We start from the raw sequence: 15,895 nt of genomic DNA, 5'->3' as shown, positions 1-15,895 counted from the left end.
CTGTGTTAGCCATGGTCAGAGGACTGGAGCCCAATGGCTTAGGATAAGAAGAGATTTTTTTTAATTGAAAAGGCAGATTTTTAATTTGAAAAACCAGCAAAGGAAAAACTGTGACATCTGTTTCCTGCTGTCTTTCCATCAGTCAGATGATGAGCTGGCTGAAGTCCAATTACAAAGACAAACTGTGAAATATAATTAACTACAAAATAAGGGAGGTAAGGCTGAAAGTAGCTACTGGCCTTAAAAATGCATAGGGAGAAAAATCTCATTTTCCTTGATTTTACTGTGTAAGGGCTGTGCCTGCTGTTTAAGGCAGGAATTCAGAAGGTGAAGCTATCCTGTTTCTTTCCTAGCAGAAAGTACATCTTTCAGCTCCTTCTATGGCTGATAAGGCAAACCTGCCATTCACATTATCCTGTTGCTATGACTGACTCCTCTTTCTCTTCTTTTTCAGTGAGGAAGAGAAGACTTGCAGAAGTGAATGGGCCTATTTTTCCCAAGTGCAGAACTGGAGTGTAGTTCCTGGCTATGGAGGTCATTCCCAGTGATCTGTGCTACACTGTGGAAATCTAAAGGCAAGAAGTGCCTTGACAGAGTATTTGTGGTGCCTCTGTTCTGTTTTATGCACTAACAGTTGAAACGAAATAGTGGCTGTAGTTTTTATGAAGATTTTATCCAGTAGGACTGTTGATGTTTTCTGTAGAGTTGGAAACTATTCAAGCCAACTTGTCAATTTTATGCAACCTCAGTTTAGATTACAATCCAGTGTTAAAGGGGATTAATTTTTCTATAAAATTCCTGCACGGTGTTTCATAGTTAGGATGTGGTATGCATGAATGAAAGATAAAATTGTTTCACACAAATTATAGAAGTATTAAAAAAATACTTTATTTTATTTTATTTTATTTTTCAAAGTTGATCTCAAGTAACTACAGAGGAATAACTAGTTTAACAAGCACTTCTAACATCTGGAGACATGGCTAATTTCAAGAATTGTGAGTTACAGTTTTTTGCCAACATTTGCTGAATCATTTGAGATGCTGTGTCAAATGCATCCCAGTGTTTCTTACAAAAAAACTTATCTCCAACCCCAATCAAATGGAATTTAAGGCCACCAAATATAAAACAGAGTCTCAAAAATCAAGTGGTTTAGATGGGTGAATATCCTTCAATCCCATGCACGTGTGAAGAAAACAGTCATTCTTAGAGGTGTGATGCCAACCCTAACCCCCAGAGATGGCCAAACTAATTGGCAAATGAGAGCCTTCTCTTCTACTCCCACTCCTTTCAGTTTCCTAGCGTTAAAAGCGTTTGTCCAGATATTCACTGCAGATAGGTCAAATTCTCTCCCTTTCCTGTTTTGTCTAGATGACCATGTCCATTAACTAATATTGTTCTGCTAGGAATTATTTCTCTTACTGCTGTCCCTTATGTCCACATAAATGCAAGAATAAATGTTGTGCCCTAAAAAAGCTGTGAAGTGAAATACCCCAAATCTGAACTTACACTACTACTCTGATCTATGTCAGATCATACTGAGTATGATCTCACAGCTTTTTATCAGTGTACACTCATCATTCAGCCTGGGAGGAATTGCCCACAGGCTTGTGCATCCCCCAGACCTGCAGTAGACTGGACCCAGCACATCCAAAACTCCACTGTTAATGTGGGTGGGATCCTGCTCAGTAAGAAGTCTCCATGGAAGAAGCACTGCTGTACTGAAACCTTAATCTTGGGCAGATGACACATCCTAGAAAATGTTCTCTCTTGCTAAAAATCTGCCTTTAAATGTCTGTAAGAGAGTGAGTTTTTTCAGCCTTTTACATACATTCTGGCAAAAGTCCCAGAGATTTCTCCATAGCTTGTGCACAAACACCGTTGATGATTTAGCTCTGACCAGCGAAGCAAAGGAACACTATTCAGCAATGTGGGAAATGTACTTGTTGCTCTGCAAATCTTAATAAATGTGCCCGTGGTGTCATATAAAATACTTCACCATAGCTTGTTTCCTCACTGTGCAAGTTCTGTATCAGAAAATGAATGTGGAATAAAAATACTTGAAAACATTAAAATGAAAAAAACTGGCAGACTTAAAAAAGTACTTCCTTCTTCTATGTGCACTGCGAAGACTTGGAAATGACCAACTGAATCATCAAATTAGAGCCATACACTCCAGCCAAGCCATCTACTCGGATTTGCATGACACAGACTCAGCTCTTCCCTTGGTTTCAGACCATAAGTTAATCTTATCCTGGAAAGCCTTGGTGGTACTTAAAGAAGCACAGACATGCAAGGAGATTCATCTGCACACCAGGGAGCGCTACCACACAGATACTACTACAGCCCTTAACAAAAAGAAGATAAGAACTTTTTCCCGTGTTTCACTGTAGCAGCATCCACACTAACTTTGCAGCCCAAAGGTGTATTAAGCTGTCAGAATCATTCCAGGTTCCTTGGCTGATCCTCACAGAGCTGTTTTGCTGCAGGATGCATCTGACAGCTGAGGGTGGTGCAGCAGAGACAGGCAGTGCTGAGGCATCAGGCTGTGTGGTGAAAGGCTGTAAGCTGTGCAGGCATGGAGCTACAAAATGGTGATACTTAGGAGCAAATGTATCCCTGTTTGCAAATCTGGCCCAGCAGCTCCCTGGGAAAAGGGAGGAAAAGCCATCTGGTGACTGCAGCATCTGGCAGTCACAGCCCATCCTGCTGAAAACTCTTCCCTCTCCTGGAGTACATGTGCTTTCTCTCAGGCATTACCACTGAGATGCCTGGATGCCACCTCATAGCTTTTCACATGGCAAGTCCTTCTGTGTATTAATCTGACAAAACAAACCCAAAAAACAGGACAGAGTTAGCCTTATGGGCTAACTTGCAAGAAGCAGGCTAAAATGGTCTCTAATCCCCTTCTCTGCTCCCTGCAGCAGAGACAACATGGCTTTTTGGGACTCCATCTGTACATCTCAAATCCTTCTCCTCCCTTACCTTAGTGCAGCAAGGACCAGGAGAAGCCTTATGGCTCCCCCTCTGCCTTTGAGGTAGAATCTCCAGCTGGGAGGAGCTCTCTGAATTGTACCTTGTAGTCAGGTCTACCATGTGGCAGACTAGCTAGTTTCAGTGTTTATCTCTGCAGAATTAAGCACCTCCAACATAGTATGTGAAATGTATTTGTGCAGTACTTAAAAAATTATAATGGAAGCACTAAAGGTTATTTATCATAGATGCTTCAGAAATTTACATATAAAATAAAGTTGTTGCCATCCTGTACTGGTAAGTGATACAGAAACAGCATTACAAATTGATTACAGTGTTCCAGACCTCCTGATAGACTGAATTACAAATTATGTTCTTTTTAGCCTAACCCAGGAAGATGATGGAGCACTCCCCAGCAGTGCTTTAGACCAGACCTGCAAGTACAGCTTGCATGTTTCTTCGCAAATACTCCAGTCCTCAAAACCACAGAGGTTAACCAGCCATCAGTGGCCAGGAAGCCAGGGAGACATTGGCACTGCTCAGATTCCTGCTGAAGGTGTCTATTGATGGGAATTTTCTAATTTCTTTTCAAGGATAGGTCGTTCACAGATTTACTATTAAATACTATCCTAGAAAGATTCCCAAAGGATATACACCTAAGCTCCAGGGTTTTGCCTCATTAATGGAATTGTCATGAGGACAGCTGGTGAACCATTGATTTCATGGTAGCAATACTGGAAGCAATAAGAAATGTTTGTCATGGCTTTAATAGAACCAATGCCCATGTATTTAATTTGCTAGTCAAGCCAACAATGAGGCCTTGCTGAATTAATAGCACCATGGGAGAAAGGTACAATCTCTATGAAAATAACATAGCCCTGTCATTAAGCAACTGCAGAAACCTAAGAAACTATTTTCTCGCTTTTAAAAGCATTTGCCAGTAAAAAACCCGAAACCTAGTGACTTTGATGTCCTAATGACTTACTGTTTAGTTCCCAGAACGACAGTAAATTTCAAAGACATTTTTCAGCCAAGACATCTTCCATGCTATTAATAAATCCTTTCTGTACATTCTACAGTATCAGGCACACAATACAGCAGGTGGAGCAGCATTTCAAGCTCATCTGCTGTAGGTCCCTTCAAAGACAATTTTTTCACTAACAAGTGCTGGAAATTGCATAAACATCTTGCAGCTTTTAAAAAACTCAACTCATGTTTAAAAAGCACAAATGCTTCCCAGAACTTGAATTATTTAACCTGGATAAAGGATCTTGCAGTCTCCTCGTAGCTGTTGCTGACATTTATACATACATGCATCACTTCCAGTGCCATGATGCTGGTATTTTGACAGTCTCTGTGCTCCCCTCTTTGTGTGCTTGTTTCAACATGCTTCAAGCTGTTAGGTTTTTTTTTTAGTGCAAGCAGAGCTGAGCCCTGCCTATTTCATACACTGACAAGCTGAGGGGAAAAACAGTTCCCAGGGAGACTGAGCACTGGAAAGAAGATTGGGTTTGCTCTTCATCCTACAGGTTACACAAGTATGGCTAGGCAAACAGTGTCTCTGGGCCTTTGCTCCAGCTCCTTATGCCACCTTCAGCCAGTTTTACAGGAGTTAAGCCAGTAATTTCAGGTAACATCATCTTTCTTCTCACTGCTATAAAGCAAGAGATGCAGGTCAATGGCATGCATGTGGACTACATCTTCAGGATCTAATCTGGTCACATACCAACATCAAATTAATAAATCTGCTGTTTGCACACCTTACTACAAGCTACTGAAGCAGATGCATGATCCTTGGAGAGGTCAGACAGGTCGATCTTCATGCAGGAAGAAAAAAATGGAATTGTTCTTGAATTCCTTCAGTTTCTTTTGAACTGTGAGCAGCTCTGTCACATGGCAGATACTCTGCTCCAAAATCCCCATGGTAAAGGCCACACTACAAGACAGTACCCAGAGAGAGGAATCCTGTAGTGCTGGTGATGAATTGGGCACTCTGGTAATTTACAGGCAAGTAATGGATGGTTTTCAGGGCATATTCTATGTTTAAAGGCAGCATATGAACAAGACTTTCCAAGCTGACATATTTTCATAATTTCCAAATCTAACTGGTTAACGGATAGAGATCTGGTTACAGAAGCCCTTTACATGAGCACATGCCAGATTAACCAATGAAACAGCTTAATCTTTTCCTGTGTCCAGTATCCTTGGTGAGACATGTTCAATGGGTACCCTTGGCCGTCTCCTTGTACATTCACACTCCTCCTTAAGTATCTGTCCTGAAGCCCTTGAAGTCACCTTGAGCGCCTTCTCTTGACAAACAGGACAGCAAGCTGTAAGACCTTTGTTGCAACAACTTGGACATGTCAGGACAAGCTGCCGGCAGTGCTGACTGGAACAAAGTTTATATTGGTCCCACAGCACCCCACAGTATCTGCATGCTGGAGGGAGGAGGAAAAGAAAAAGTTAACACCCATACTGCTCTGGCTGCTCCCTTGCAGAGGGCTTGCCAAGGCACCATGGGGCTGCCAGGTCTCATTTAAGTGGCTACTGCCTCGCAGGTTTTTAATTCCTGTTTAGCTTGATCTTCTAGAATCTAGTTCATTTTAGAATATCTTTTTTGACATACTTAAGACAGCTCTCCCTCTGGAAAAAAGTAGAGTAGCTCACTAGTGCTTTCTCTAGTTCTGATTAGACAAATATAGAGATTCTTATTGACAAGAGAAGATGAAAGACATGCAGGTGGCAACTAAGCCAGTATGCAGGAATGTCACCTGCTGAGGAAGGGGATGCCATAGAACTTCTTTCCATCTACAAACAATGGCTTGTGCAGACAGGGTGCCCTTTGCAGTCCTGGAAGAGTCCTTCCGGAACACTATGGGTTTAACTCTCTAAATGAAAGCTACAGCCCAGTTTTAGCTCTACCAAGAAGGAGCATATCACAGCACTTCCCCTTGAAACTTCCGTAGGGATGGCCGTGATGTATCCAGAGTATGTTCAGTTTCCATACCAAGTCAGGCCCCTTCAAGATGTATAGAGTAAATGCAGAGGAGGAATGGGAGGTTATGCTCGAAAAGTTACCAACTCAGAGAAAAAACAGCACTACTTCCTTAAAAAAAAGGGGCTGGAGCCAAATTCCAGCTACTTGTATCTGGCACCTGACAGCAAAATAAAGAGATTACTTAATTTGCAGTAATTGAAGAGCAATCCCAGCCATAAGATCAGGCAATGTTTTCAACAACATTGACTAGAGGCCCCCGAAATTCCACGTGATATAGAATTTCTTAAACATGAAAATAACAAATTGCTGTAGAGCATAGTGCCACTACTCTCCCAATACCTGGAAGTCTTTGTTGATTTTCTGTGAGACTGCTGGAGCATAGGACTACTGGTAGCAGGAGAACTATTTAAGACTTCGATCACTTGGCCAACCACGGTCTATTCAGCACTGTGGGCAACCAGGTGGTAACAACAGCTGTAGTGCTGGACATATGTCTCTATAGGTGCAGACGGCTCATAACAGAGCTGTTCTGTAGGGGATACATCCTTCTACTGCTCCAGTTTTAGTGAACTCTTCTCATTTCTGTTTTACATGTTAAAGCACATGTAAAGCACACGTACATGTTTACATATAGTGTTGATAGTCATGGCAGGAAGTGACACCACTACGAGATCAAACCAAGTATGAGGAAGAACTACACAGGCCAATTTGCCAGTCCCTACCCTGCACACCTCTGGAAATGATTGCAATAGCTTCCCAGCCTTCTGCACTTACATTATCTAGTCCTACCTGAGATGATATCTTCATTGGAACAAATGGCGTAACGATCATCAAATACAAACAGCTTCCCCCTGTAGAATCCATCTGGAAACTCTTCTAGGTACTTGTGAATTCCACCTTTTAGCTGGTAAACCTCTCTGCACACTGCCTGTTTAAAGCATATTAGCAGAAAAACTGAAGGAGACCACGGCAGTGGTGGCGTGCCAGAGTTCCCAAAGCAAATGCTGTAAATGCCAGGGGTCAGTGAAAAGCAGCAGCCTCTCAGTGACCATCAGATGGCACCATGCGCAGCCACAGCTCTAGGCAGTGCCACCAGGGAGCTCTGGGCGGCTCCACAATGCTGGCTTGTTGGAATGAACCCAGCTCTTCATTCAGTGTTACACTCAAAAGAAGCTGGTAACCTTCTCACTTGAGGAAGGTCTGCTGTATCACAGATCAAATGCTTTTGAATCTCCATGAACTGCTGCTTGTTATTCAGTATTCATTTAGTTACCAGTAGAAGCAGAATTTTGCAGGGTTCATATTGATGCAGCGGAAAAAAGAACCCCAAGGTTTAAATCTCTGGAGAACCTTTGTATTCTGTTCCCTTGATCCTTGAGGAAAGGATCCAGGAGAAGAGTGGGATGGAAATTTTAGAACACAATTAGAACAATGCACTGTCCTGGATTTAGGTCTGGGAAAAGCACTGACTGGCTAATTTTCACCACTGTTAGATGCTCAAGCTGTGCAGTAATGACCACAGAGCATAACCTAGACAGTCTGTGGAAACACTGCAGAGTATTTTCAAGCCCTCCTAAAACAGTCCTACAAATATCTCTTCTCAGGAAATGGGTTATGTAATTATTTTCACTGCTGTGACACTAGTCCACACATGTCATACTGAGCCACACTCAACTATCCAGGTCCTTGACTGACAGCATGAGGCAAGCACATGTCAGAGGCATTTATCTCCCCACCTGTGCATTCTGCAGTTGGTGCACAGTAAGAATTCTCCAGCAAGACAAAAGACAGGTGCCCTTAAAGCAGCCTCAACTCCCCAACACTGGTGCTCTCAGAATGACATCTTACCTTGCTCCTGAGGTAAGCAGAGCCTCTTTCACAACGAATCCCTCCTGTGCAGTACATTAGGACACGCTTGTCCTTAAAAAGCTCCAGGTTTTCATCTACATAGCTTGGAAAATAGCTGAACTTCCTGATATCTGGAGCCAGACAGCCCTGGAAATGTCCCTGCAATTACAACAGATGGCCATGCAACTGGTTACAAGCACTGTTACTGATAGGGTCTATGCCTCAAACCAGAGGAAGTAACAAACCCTCGGGCTGGAATATTCAGCTTACTGCAGCTGCTTTAGGCAGCTCCTCAGCTGCATTAATGCATCAAAACTTATGTAAAATCTGTAGGAGGATTCTGGACACAGCAAGTCACCTCATCGAAAGAAGAGAAAGCTAAGCCAAACTGTCAGAGAGAGGACAAACCACAGCAGCGCATGAGGGGTGGTGGCTGTGACAGCAGGATCCCCCTATCTTTTTGACAGATGGGACAAGACAAAAATTGCTAAAAACCATCCCTACAAATTATGCTACTTCAAACATTCATGCTCATGTTGTATGGACCTCTTTGTTTTCTTTCTGCCCCACACTGTATAAGCACTTGGCCAGGTAGGCTCCATCCTTAGTTGCTGGGCAGGTCCTCTACTGCTTGTATCTAATATTCATTACTAAACTGCACTCTGTACACATTACAGTCAAGCTGGAGTATATAATCTCCTCTAACAGTAAGCTGTACTCACAATTGTAAATATTTCACCCCTGCACCTGTAAAGAAGCAGGCAAGCAGCACTTACTATTTTACTTTCATAGAAGTTCCTACAGTCCAACAAGATGGTATCGCTTTGTCCTTGAGTGGCCTGAGACAAATACTGTTCTACTTCTCTATGAAATTCCTGAGGGGATAAATGGATTCCTTTAACAAAACAAAACAAACAAACAAAAAGAAAAAAAAAAAAAAAAAGAGAGAGAGAGAAAAAAAAGGGGGCGGGGGGAAGAGAAGTGAGAAGCAGAACTACAAAACAATGTCACAAATGAGATCACTGATCCAGATTCTCCTCAGATTTCCATACAAAACTTTTTTGTGAATATTCACAGACTTTTAATCCCAACTCAATCAGCCAAGTTTATCCATGTTTGGCTTTCTACTGGCAAATGAAAGAAAACACAACACTCTTCCATACAACGGAAGAAGCAGCAGACAGCTACTTATCTCTGTGATCTTCTGCTGCATCCCCCTGGCTACTCTGACAGCTGTAGAAGAGGGAGTGACACGTGTCACTCCTCTTTGCTCATATGTCATTAAACTTGGAGGTGCAGAAATACAATATTTTTAATAAACTCTTCTTGATAACAATAGAAAACTTCCATAAACATGTATTACTTTCAGTACAACTTCAATTTATATAGAGTTTCTTGATTTTCAGGGCTTAGGACTCTTAATCTACTGAAAAACTAAAAAGCTCAACCAGCAAAATCCTCTACTTTATGAAAAAATACCCCTACAAGCAACCTGCCAGAGTAATAGGAACCATCTCCACAAAATGCTGCAAAGAGGGCAAAAAAGGAAAGAAACAGCCAAACATACAGCCCACAAACTACAAAAAAATGGGAACACAAAAAAATCCTCTTCCAAATCCACAAAAAGATGTTGTAGAAGTTTGGCACCAGCAAAATCTCTTGGTGGAAAAAACCAGCCCAAAGCTACTCTGTTAATTGCTATTTGCTGTGCTCCTGCTTACCACCTATGTAAGCATCCTTAAAGCAAATCCACAGCCAGGAACACCTTATCAGGCATAATCCACACTAAGCAGCTACAGCTAGCACAAAACAAATGCAGTCAGATGGAATCCATGCAGAACTTGGATCTGCTTAGTGCACAAGATAGGAGCATGGCTGTTGGCACCAAAACAAGTGAGGCCAAGTCAGAAGTCCCTACTGCTCCATGTCATCTGAACTCTCCCACAAAACCTGAAGTTAATTCTGAAGTTTTCTGAGGCAGCTATATACTTGGCTAGCCAAAATCTAGGACGGCAAATTCTGTGCACCAGTAGCTTTTGACTAACAGTAAGATATCAGTTTCTGTATCTATTTCTCCTGTGTGCTGGTGATTGTGCAAAGGGAAGTATTTTCGATGAAGGATTTTACTCTTCACTCATCTCTCACTTGGGTGAGTGTTCCAGATTGCAAGGCAAGATGTATTCTATTGCCATCTGTATGGCAGTTGTCTGGTGTCAAGTGGGCATTCCTCCTTATCTCTCTTCCTGAGTGATCACAATCAACAGGGGACATCTGCTGATAAGGGGCTATTGAATGTCACCACATGACTGATAAGAACTATAGCATCCCATTGTGAGATGCTCTGCCCAGAGGGAGAAGCCAAGCAGTGCCATGCAGATATAACCTGCAAGGTTCTGACACCAAGACAGCCTTTGCTCCACTCGACTACCCAGAGGAACAGCAGCTGCTTCTACTTCCACGTATCTGCGGAGGAAGAAGACACCCCTTTCCTACAGGACTCCCCTGCTCCAACAGAACCGCGCCTGACACTCCAGGAGGACTGCAGCCCTTTTCTAACTGGACTGCTACCAACACCCTGACCCACAGGGTGTCAGGTCGTGTTCTGACTCTGACAGTGTTGTTCTGGTGTATTGCATTATTGTATTTTATAATTTTATATTTTTTCCCTTCCCTATTAAAGAACTGTTATTTCCTGCTCCCATATTTTTGCCTGAGAGCCCCTTATTTAAAATTCATACCAGTTCGGAGGGGTGGGGAGGGTTTGCATTCTCCATTTCAGGGGAGGCTCCTGTCTCCTTTAACAGGCACCTGTCCTTTCCAAACCAAGACAGTGAGAGGCTTTATTCATTTATTAATTTTTAATTACATAAACTTACCAGTTTCCCTGTAAGACACTATCTTTGGATCAATGCCCATAGGTACAATTTCTTTGAATACTCCAACTCGAAGGTCTGGGAAACAGTGAGCTCCTCCTGCACTGCTCTAGGGAACCAAAAAAAAAAAAAACCAACAAAAACTTCACCAAAATTTGCCAGGTGTCAAAATTAAAATTACCCACCCATTCACTTTAATTCTACAGATCATTAGAATATGAAAATATCTTTGTGGCTGAGGGAAAGAAGTGTCTTTCCTGCTGAAATCCACACTAAATCCTGAAGTTTAGGCAGTGGACCCCTAACATGACCTGGAAGACAGGTGTCTTAGGCCCAATGACTGCAGGTGAGACAGACAGCATTTGGTTGGAAGTGCAGGAACGTAGACCAAATCTTAGTCACCAACTTGTTACTAGCACTTATTGTGAGAAAGTTGAGGCCCCTACAAAAACATGCTGATCCTGACAGAAATATTAAATAATGTCCTCCAGTAATGGATCATGTTGCCACACACAGGCCCTGCAGTTCTCTGTGCAGGCCCTGCAGTTCTCTTGGTCCCTCTGGCACCAGACACAAGCACAGCTGTGCCTCCAGCGTGATGTGTGATGGGAATGGCAGTGTTCGTGAGTGTGACGGAGATGTACGGGAGGTCAGCCAGGCACAAGATTTGTTAACAGTGGAGGCTGGCACCTCCCTCTCCCCTCAAACTCAAGCGTGGGATTTCCCCTTCAGAAGTCCTGGTATGCCCTTCATTGGTAGGCACCCCCATTGCAGGCTACAGGGAGTGAGAATTTCTGCAGGGCTGAGCCTCAAACATGACTTAGGCATCACCAAGTAAATAAACACTCAAAGAAAAGTGCAGCTGTGCAGCAGTGTTCCAACTATTACAGAAATCAATCTGCGGGAACTGTATAGGCCACTGGGTATGTTTATAGCCCCAAGCACAGTTCTCACTCCTCTATTCCTTGTCTTCATGGCACAGCAACCTGAAAGCCTCACTCAGGCATACAACATTCAGGAGGAACTGTGAGACAGCCAACAGTGTATTCCACTAATACATGAACACTGATGCCCAGAGAGATCATGCAAGGTTGAAGGTTTTGCCAAGGTCTGGGTAAAATTCCATCCCTTTTTTTTTTTTTTTATCTACATATGACTGTAACTAACACAACTCCTCTTGAAATTCAGCCAAGCATAACAGACACTTTTAAAGCTAAGACTGAATCATCACTGCAGCTCAGCATGGAATTTGACTTTCGCAAGTTTCACTAACTCCTTTTATCTACTTGTTTATGAAAAAATAATAGCACTCCTTGCAAATAAAACCGTGTGGAGAAGGGCTGCTGCTTAAGCTGCAGCTTTCCTTCCTTGCAGAGGAACCAGAACCTACAGTGATTGGCAGACAAAGCCTACCAAAATGCCATACAGTGCACCAGCCACTGCTGCCCTCATCATCTGAGGACAGCAATCAGTACATATGCTCCAGCCAGGCACCAAGTGGAGTAGGAAGAAACCTCTTGACAGTCCCTGTGTGTTTTCTCTGGAAGATATCCAAACCATGGAACTGACAGTGCACTTACACTGGACACCAAAACCTGCGTGAACCTAAACGAGTAGTACTGCTTCCAGTCAAAGAAGGGTGAAGAGGACAGTGTGCAAATGCTTTGCTAGGCTAGGTGTATGTCATGATGCCTGCTCAGTCTGGAGTAAATGCTTGTTGCAGAATGGTGGGGCTTAGACACATTCCCTCACTCACCTGTACTCCCCCAGTACCCATAGCTGCCAAAGCTTGAAGCAGCTGCTAACACTGCCCATGGAAACTCACAGTTCTGGTAAAAACCATCACAGATTTTTGGTATGGTTAAGATCCACCGACTCAGGTAAGTGGTGGGGGAGCAGAACTGCTATGGCAGAAATAATACTGTCAAGAAGAAATCCACTTATTTCTTGAAAATTATATTACCCCATTAACAATGTCTATGTGAAAATTATTTTTTCATACCTTGAAATCCTCTTGACACAAAATGTTTTTGAACAGAGGCTGGGAAAGCATAACTTTAATGTAGAGACTGGTAGCTACTTTGCTTCCCCCAACTGTCCCATTAATTCCTTCTGAAGCAACTCGTACCTAGGAGGCAAGAGGAGAAGCTGGGGCTGAGCCTTAATTACAGCACAAGAGATCAAAGTGAAATTGGCAAAATATGACTGGGTGACAAAGGGCAGGCACAGGAGTATGTTCAGAAAAGAGACTACTGAATAAGGAAGGAAAATATGGTTAGAGAAGTTGAACATAAAGACAATAAAGAGGAAAAAAACCCTCAACAATCCAGTAATCACTTCTCAGCCATTTTAAAAGAATCACATCAGGAGAGTCAGAGAAGTCCATTCAATAAACAGAGAAATGCTGTATAAACAGAGAAATTGCTGTCTGCACATCCTGCAGTCAGCATTAGAATTCCCACTGGAAGTTGCCTCAGAAAGAACAATAGGCTTGTGCTGCATGACTCAGACAGCTAAAAAAGAAAATGTGAATATGCATAACATCGTATCTAATATTAAATTTCGGGATGAGTCATTTTATCTCCAGCACTGACAAATGAACAAAAGCTCTGAAGTGGGGGCAGGGGTAAGGAGGAAAGACTGAATATAAGAAGCAAGGAAAAAACCAACTGATTGGGAAGGTAAATGCTGTACCTGTCTTGGAGATGAGATGGGAGAAAAAAAAAAAAAGAAACTTGAGCAAAACACCAACTACCAGGCAAGACAGCTGAGCAGAAAAGGAAGTGAATCCATGGTGACACTTCACCCCCAGACCTGTGCTGATGCACCACTGGCAGAGAACAAGGAGCTACTTAGGAAGACAAGTCACAGACAAAAGGAGCCTCCTGCTCCACACTGCCCTCCTCCATACCACAGATAACCTAGGAACATCAGCTTTGTGAGGCTAAAATTCACCTTCTCCCACAGCATCCAGAGGCCAGCTACACAAGCAACTCACATCATTGGTCTAGCCTGCCAGGAATGAAGAGAACAGACTGTGCAGGAAAGAGAACTGCTACATTATGGTGTGGCCTAAGGTGTTGGCTGCTCTCACCTAACTCCTGACAGTCTGGTTTGCAGCTTGGTGGAGCCACTCTGACTGGGAGCACTGAGGAGGGAGGATACAGGTGACCAGTGAGTGGGGCAGGCCCAGACACATGCTATCCCCTCCAGCTTGGCCCTCTGGATACATTGTGCTGCACGTGCCCTTATACCCAGCCTGCTAATGCCAGCTGAGACACCTGCATGCAGCTCCCTGCTGACACCAGCGATTAAGCCACTTCCATCTCCTTGCCTGTATAGAAAAATGCATCATTAATTTCTCACGTGAATATCCTTTCTGGTAGACGGCAGGAGTGATAAAAAGACTCATTTTCCTGTTTCCATGTGTAAAACTGATGGAAACGGCGTAACCCTTGCAAGGACAAGGTCTGCACCATGTGCTGCCTGTGAGGCTCACTCAATGCCACACCCAGGGTTCCCTGCATCAAAAGGGATTTGAGATTATCTATACTTTTTTTCTGTGCTGTGATAGCTCTTAAACAGAATTCTAAAAGATACCTTACCAAGTCTGAGCCTCTCTTAATGGGATCATAACAGACTAGCACTTTCTGGCGCAAAACACATCTGGTTCTCCATATAACCCATCATCCTGTACTAAATAAAGATGTGGGGGGTTTTCCTTAAGAATAGAACCATTGCTTCAAACCTTACCTTGCCAGTGAGATGTAGATGCTGACACAAGGCCTTTTGCCAAGCACAGAGTTTCTCTGGATCCCTCACCTCACAGTAACAGTAATAGAGAAGTACGTCTCCCACCTGGCTGCCCACAGCATGGCAAAGGTAAGCAAATAGAAAAAGAATGTTAAGAAAGAACAAAATTATACTACTAGCAGTAACCATTCAAAAAGCAGACAATTTTCTTTTGGCAGATGTGTAGAGAAAAAAAGACCCTCAAACAAACTTTGGAGGGATTAGCACTACTGGGTTTGACTTATTTCAAACAGAAGGAATGTTAATCAAAAAAAGCTCCCACACTTCTAATTCTCGGGTCTAGTTACAAAGTGAACTTTGTACTCTCACTGCCAGAGGCCTACCATATGCTCTCCCCACACACAGAACACAAGAATTGCCGACTTTTTTTGCACACAAGCAAGACATTAAATGCTTGCTTTGCCAAAATAGCACTTGAAAACTCAAGCACTTGAGCTGTTTAAATTTAAACAGCCAAAGCTTTTTGAGAGATTGCATGCTCCCACATTTTGTGCAGCACAAGCCAAAGTCTGCCACAGTCAGAAACGCTTCTGTGAACCCTCTTCATAACTAAATGAGCCCTTCAGGAACCTGAACGAACAGCAGAAAGGAACCCATGCAGAGCATATCCTGCTGCTCTGCCCTTCTCTGTGGCAGTCCTTCCTTACAGATCCAAACTGTCAAACAAGACCTATACAGGCCTGCTTTAACAGTACAGGATGATATAACTCGGACAGTTCAATCCACCATCAAAAACGGCAAGGGGTCAAACACTTAATATAAACGATATTCAGAGAATCTGAAGATCCAGAGGATAGTTGGGAAAGACTCTTCCTGTACCTTAGAAGTGTCGCTGACACTAAATCTCCCTTACCTTGTCAGATCATCCTGGCTGACGTGGCTTGTGTCCGGGAGCGTCCAGGAGATCTCCGGGCTGCTGCAGGAGTGCCCGCTCGGCCGGGCCGCGCTGCCCGCCGGAGCCGGGCCGCCCGCGGGGCTGCCTGCGGCCTCTGCCGGCGCCGCGCCGAGCCCCGCCTGCCGCCCGACGTCCCCGGAGTGGTGCAGAGCCACGTGCCTGTGGATGCCGGGCAGCTCCTCGAACGCCTGCCGGCAGCACCGCCACCGCACGCCCTCTCCGCCGCCGGGACACCGCGACGCGGCCGGCACCTCCTTGGCTTTGACGAACAGGGAAAAGGCCTGGAACGCACCGCAAGCGTCCGCGTTACCGAGGTTACAGCGCTGCCCGGCCCCGGCCCGGCGCGGCCCCGCGCCCGGCCCCGACCCACCTTCCTGCGGGCGGCCGCGCGCTGCTTCCTGCCCGCCGCGGCCCCCTCGGCGCTGCCCCGCGGCGAGCCCGGCCCGGGCGGCGCCGCCTCGCCCGGCACCATCTCCGCCTCTCCACCGGGAAGCGCCC

The 15,895-nt window shown here is 44.2% G+C and overlaps 2 protein-coding genes across 6 annotated transcripts in view; one reads left to right on the top strand and one right to left on the bottom strand.

The window, feature by feature from the left end:
* TMOD1 (tropomodulin 1) overlaps positions 1 to 2,089 on the top strand; it is a 27,686-nt gene extending 25,597 nt beyond the window's left edge. For all 5 annotated transcript variants that reach the window (XM_084225049.1, XM_084225050.1, XM_084225051.1 and 2 more), the window contains one exon: positions 455 to 2,089. In XM_084225049.1, coding sequence (XP_084081175.1) covers positions 455 to 519 — 65 coding nt within the window. In that variant the 3' untranslated portion in view covers positions 520 to 2,089. The remainder of the gene's footprint in view (positions 1 to 454) is intronic.
* On the bottom strand, positions 485 to 15,895 carry TSTD2 (thiosulfate sulfurtransferase like domain containing 2). The gene is made up of 9 exons (XM_084225047.1): positions 15,768 to 15,895; positions 15,356 to 15,678; positions 14,443 to 14,551; positions 12,692 to 12,817; positions 10,693 to 10,798; positions 8,593 to 8,711; positions 7,817 to 7,975; positions 6,758 to 6,896; positions 485 to 5,408 (listed from the first exon to the last, which is right to left on the bottom strand). The coding sequence occupies exons 1-9, from the start codon at positions 15,867 to 15,869 to the stop codon at positions 5,149 to 5,151; spliced, it is 1,443 nt and encodes a 480-aa protein (XP_084081173.1). The 5' UTR covers positions 15,870 to 15,895; the 3' UTR covers positions 485 to 5,148.

Source organism: Fringilla coelebs (genome assembly GCF_963513975.1).
Source record: "Fringilla coelebs genome assembly, chromosome: Z".
Lineage (NCBI taxonomy): Eukaryota > Metazoa > Chordata > Aves > Passeriformes > Fringillidae > Fringilla > Fringilla coelebs.
This window is presented reverse-complemented; position numbering and strand designations above follow the sequence as displayed.

Bases quoted from the DNA above. Each gene is read 5' to 3' on its own strand.
- TSTD2 (XM_084225047.1), bottom strand. From the start codon at position 15,869: ATGGTGCCGGGCGAGGCGGCGCCGCCCGGGCCGGGCTCGCCGCGGGGC. The intron at 15,679-15,767 runs GTGGGTCGGGGC...GGTGCGTTCCAG, and splicing joins GCGCGGCCGCCCGCAGGAAG to GCCTTTTCCCTGTTCGTCAA. The intron at 7,976-8,592 runs GTAAGTGCTGCT...TTGTAATTGCAG, and splicing joins ACTTCTATGAAAGTAAAATA to GGACATTTCCAGGGCTGTCT.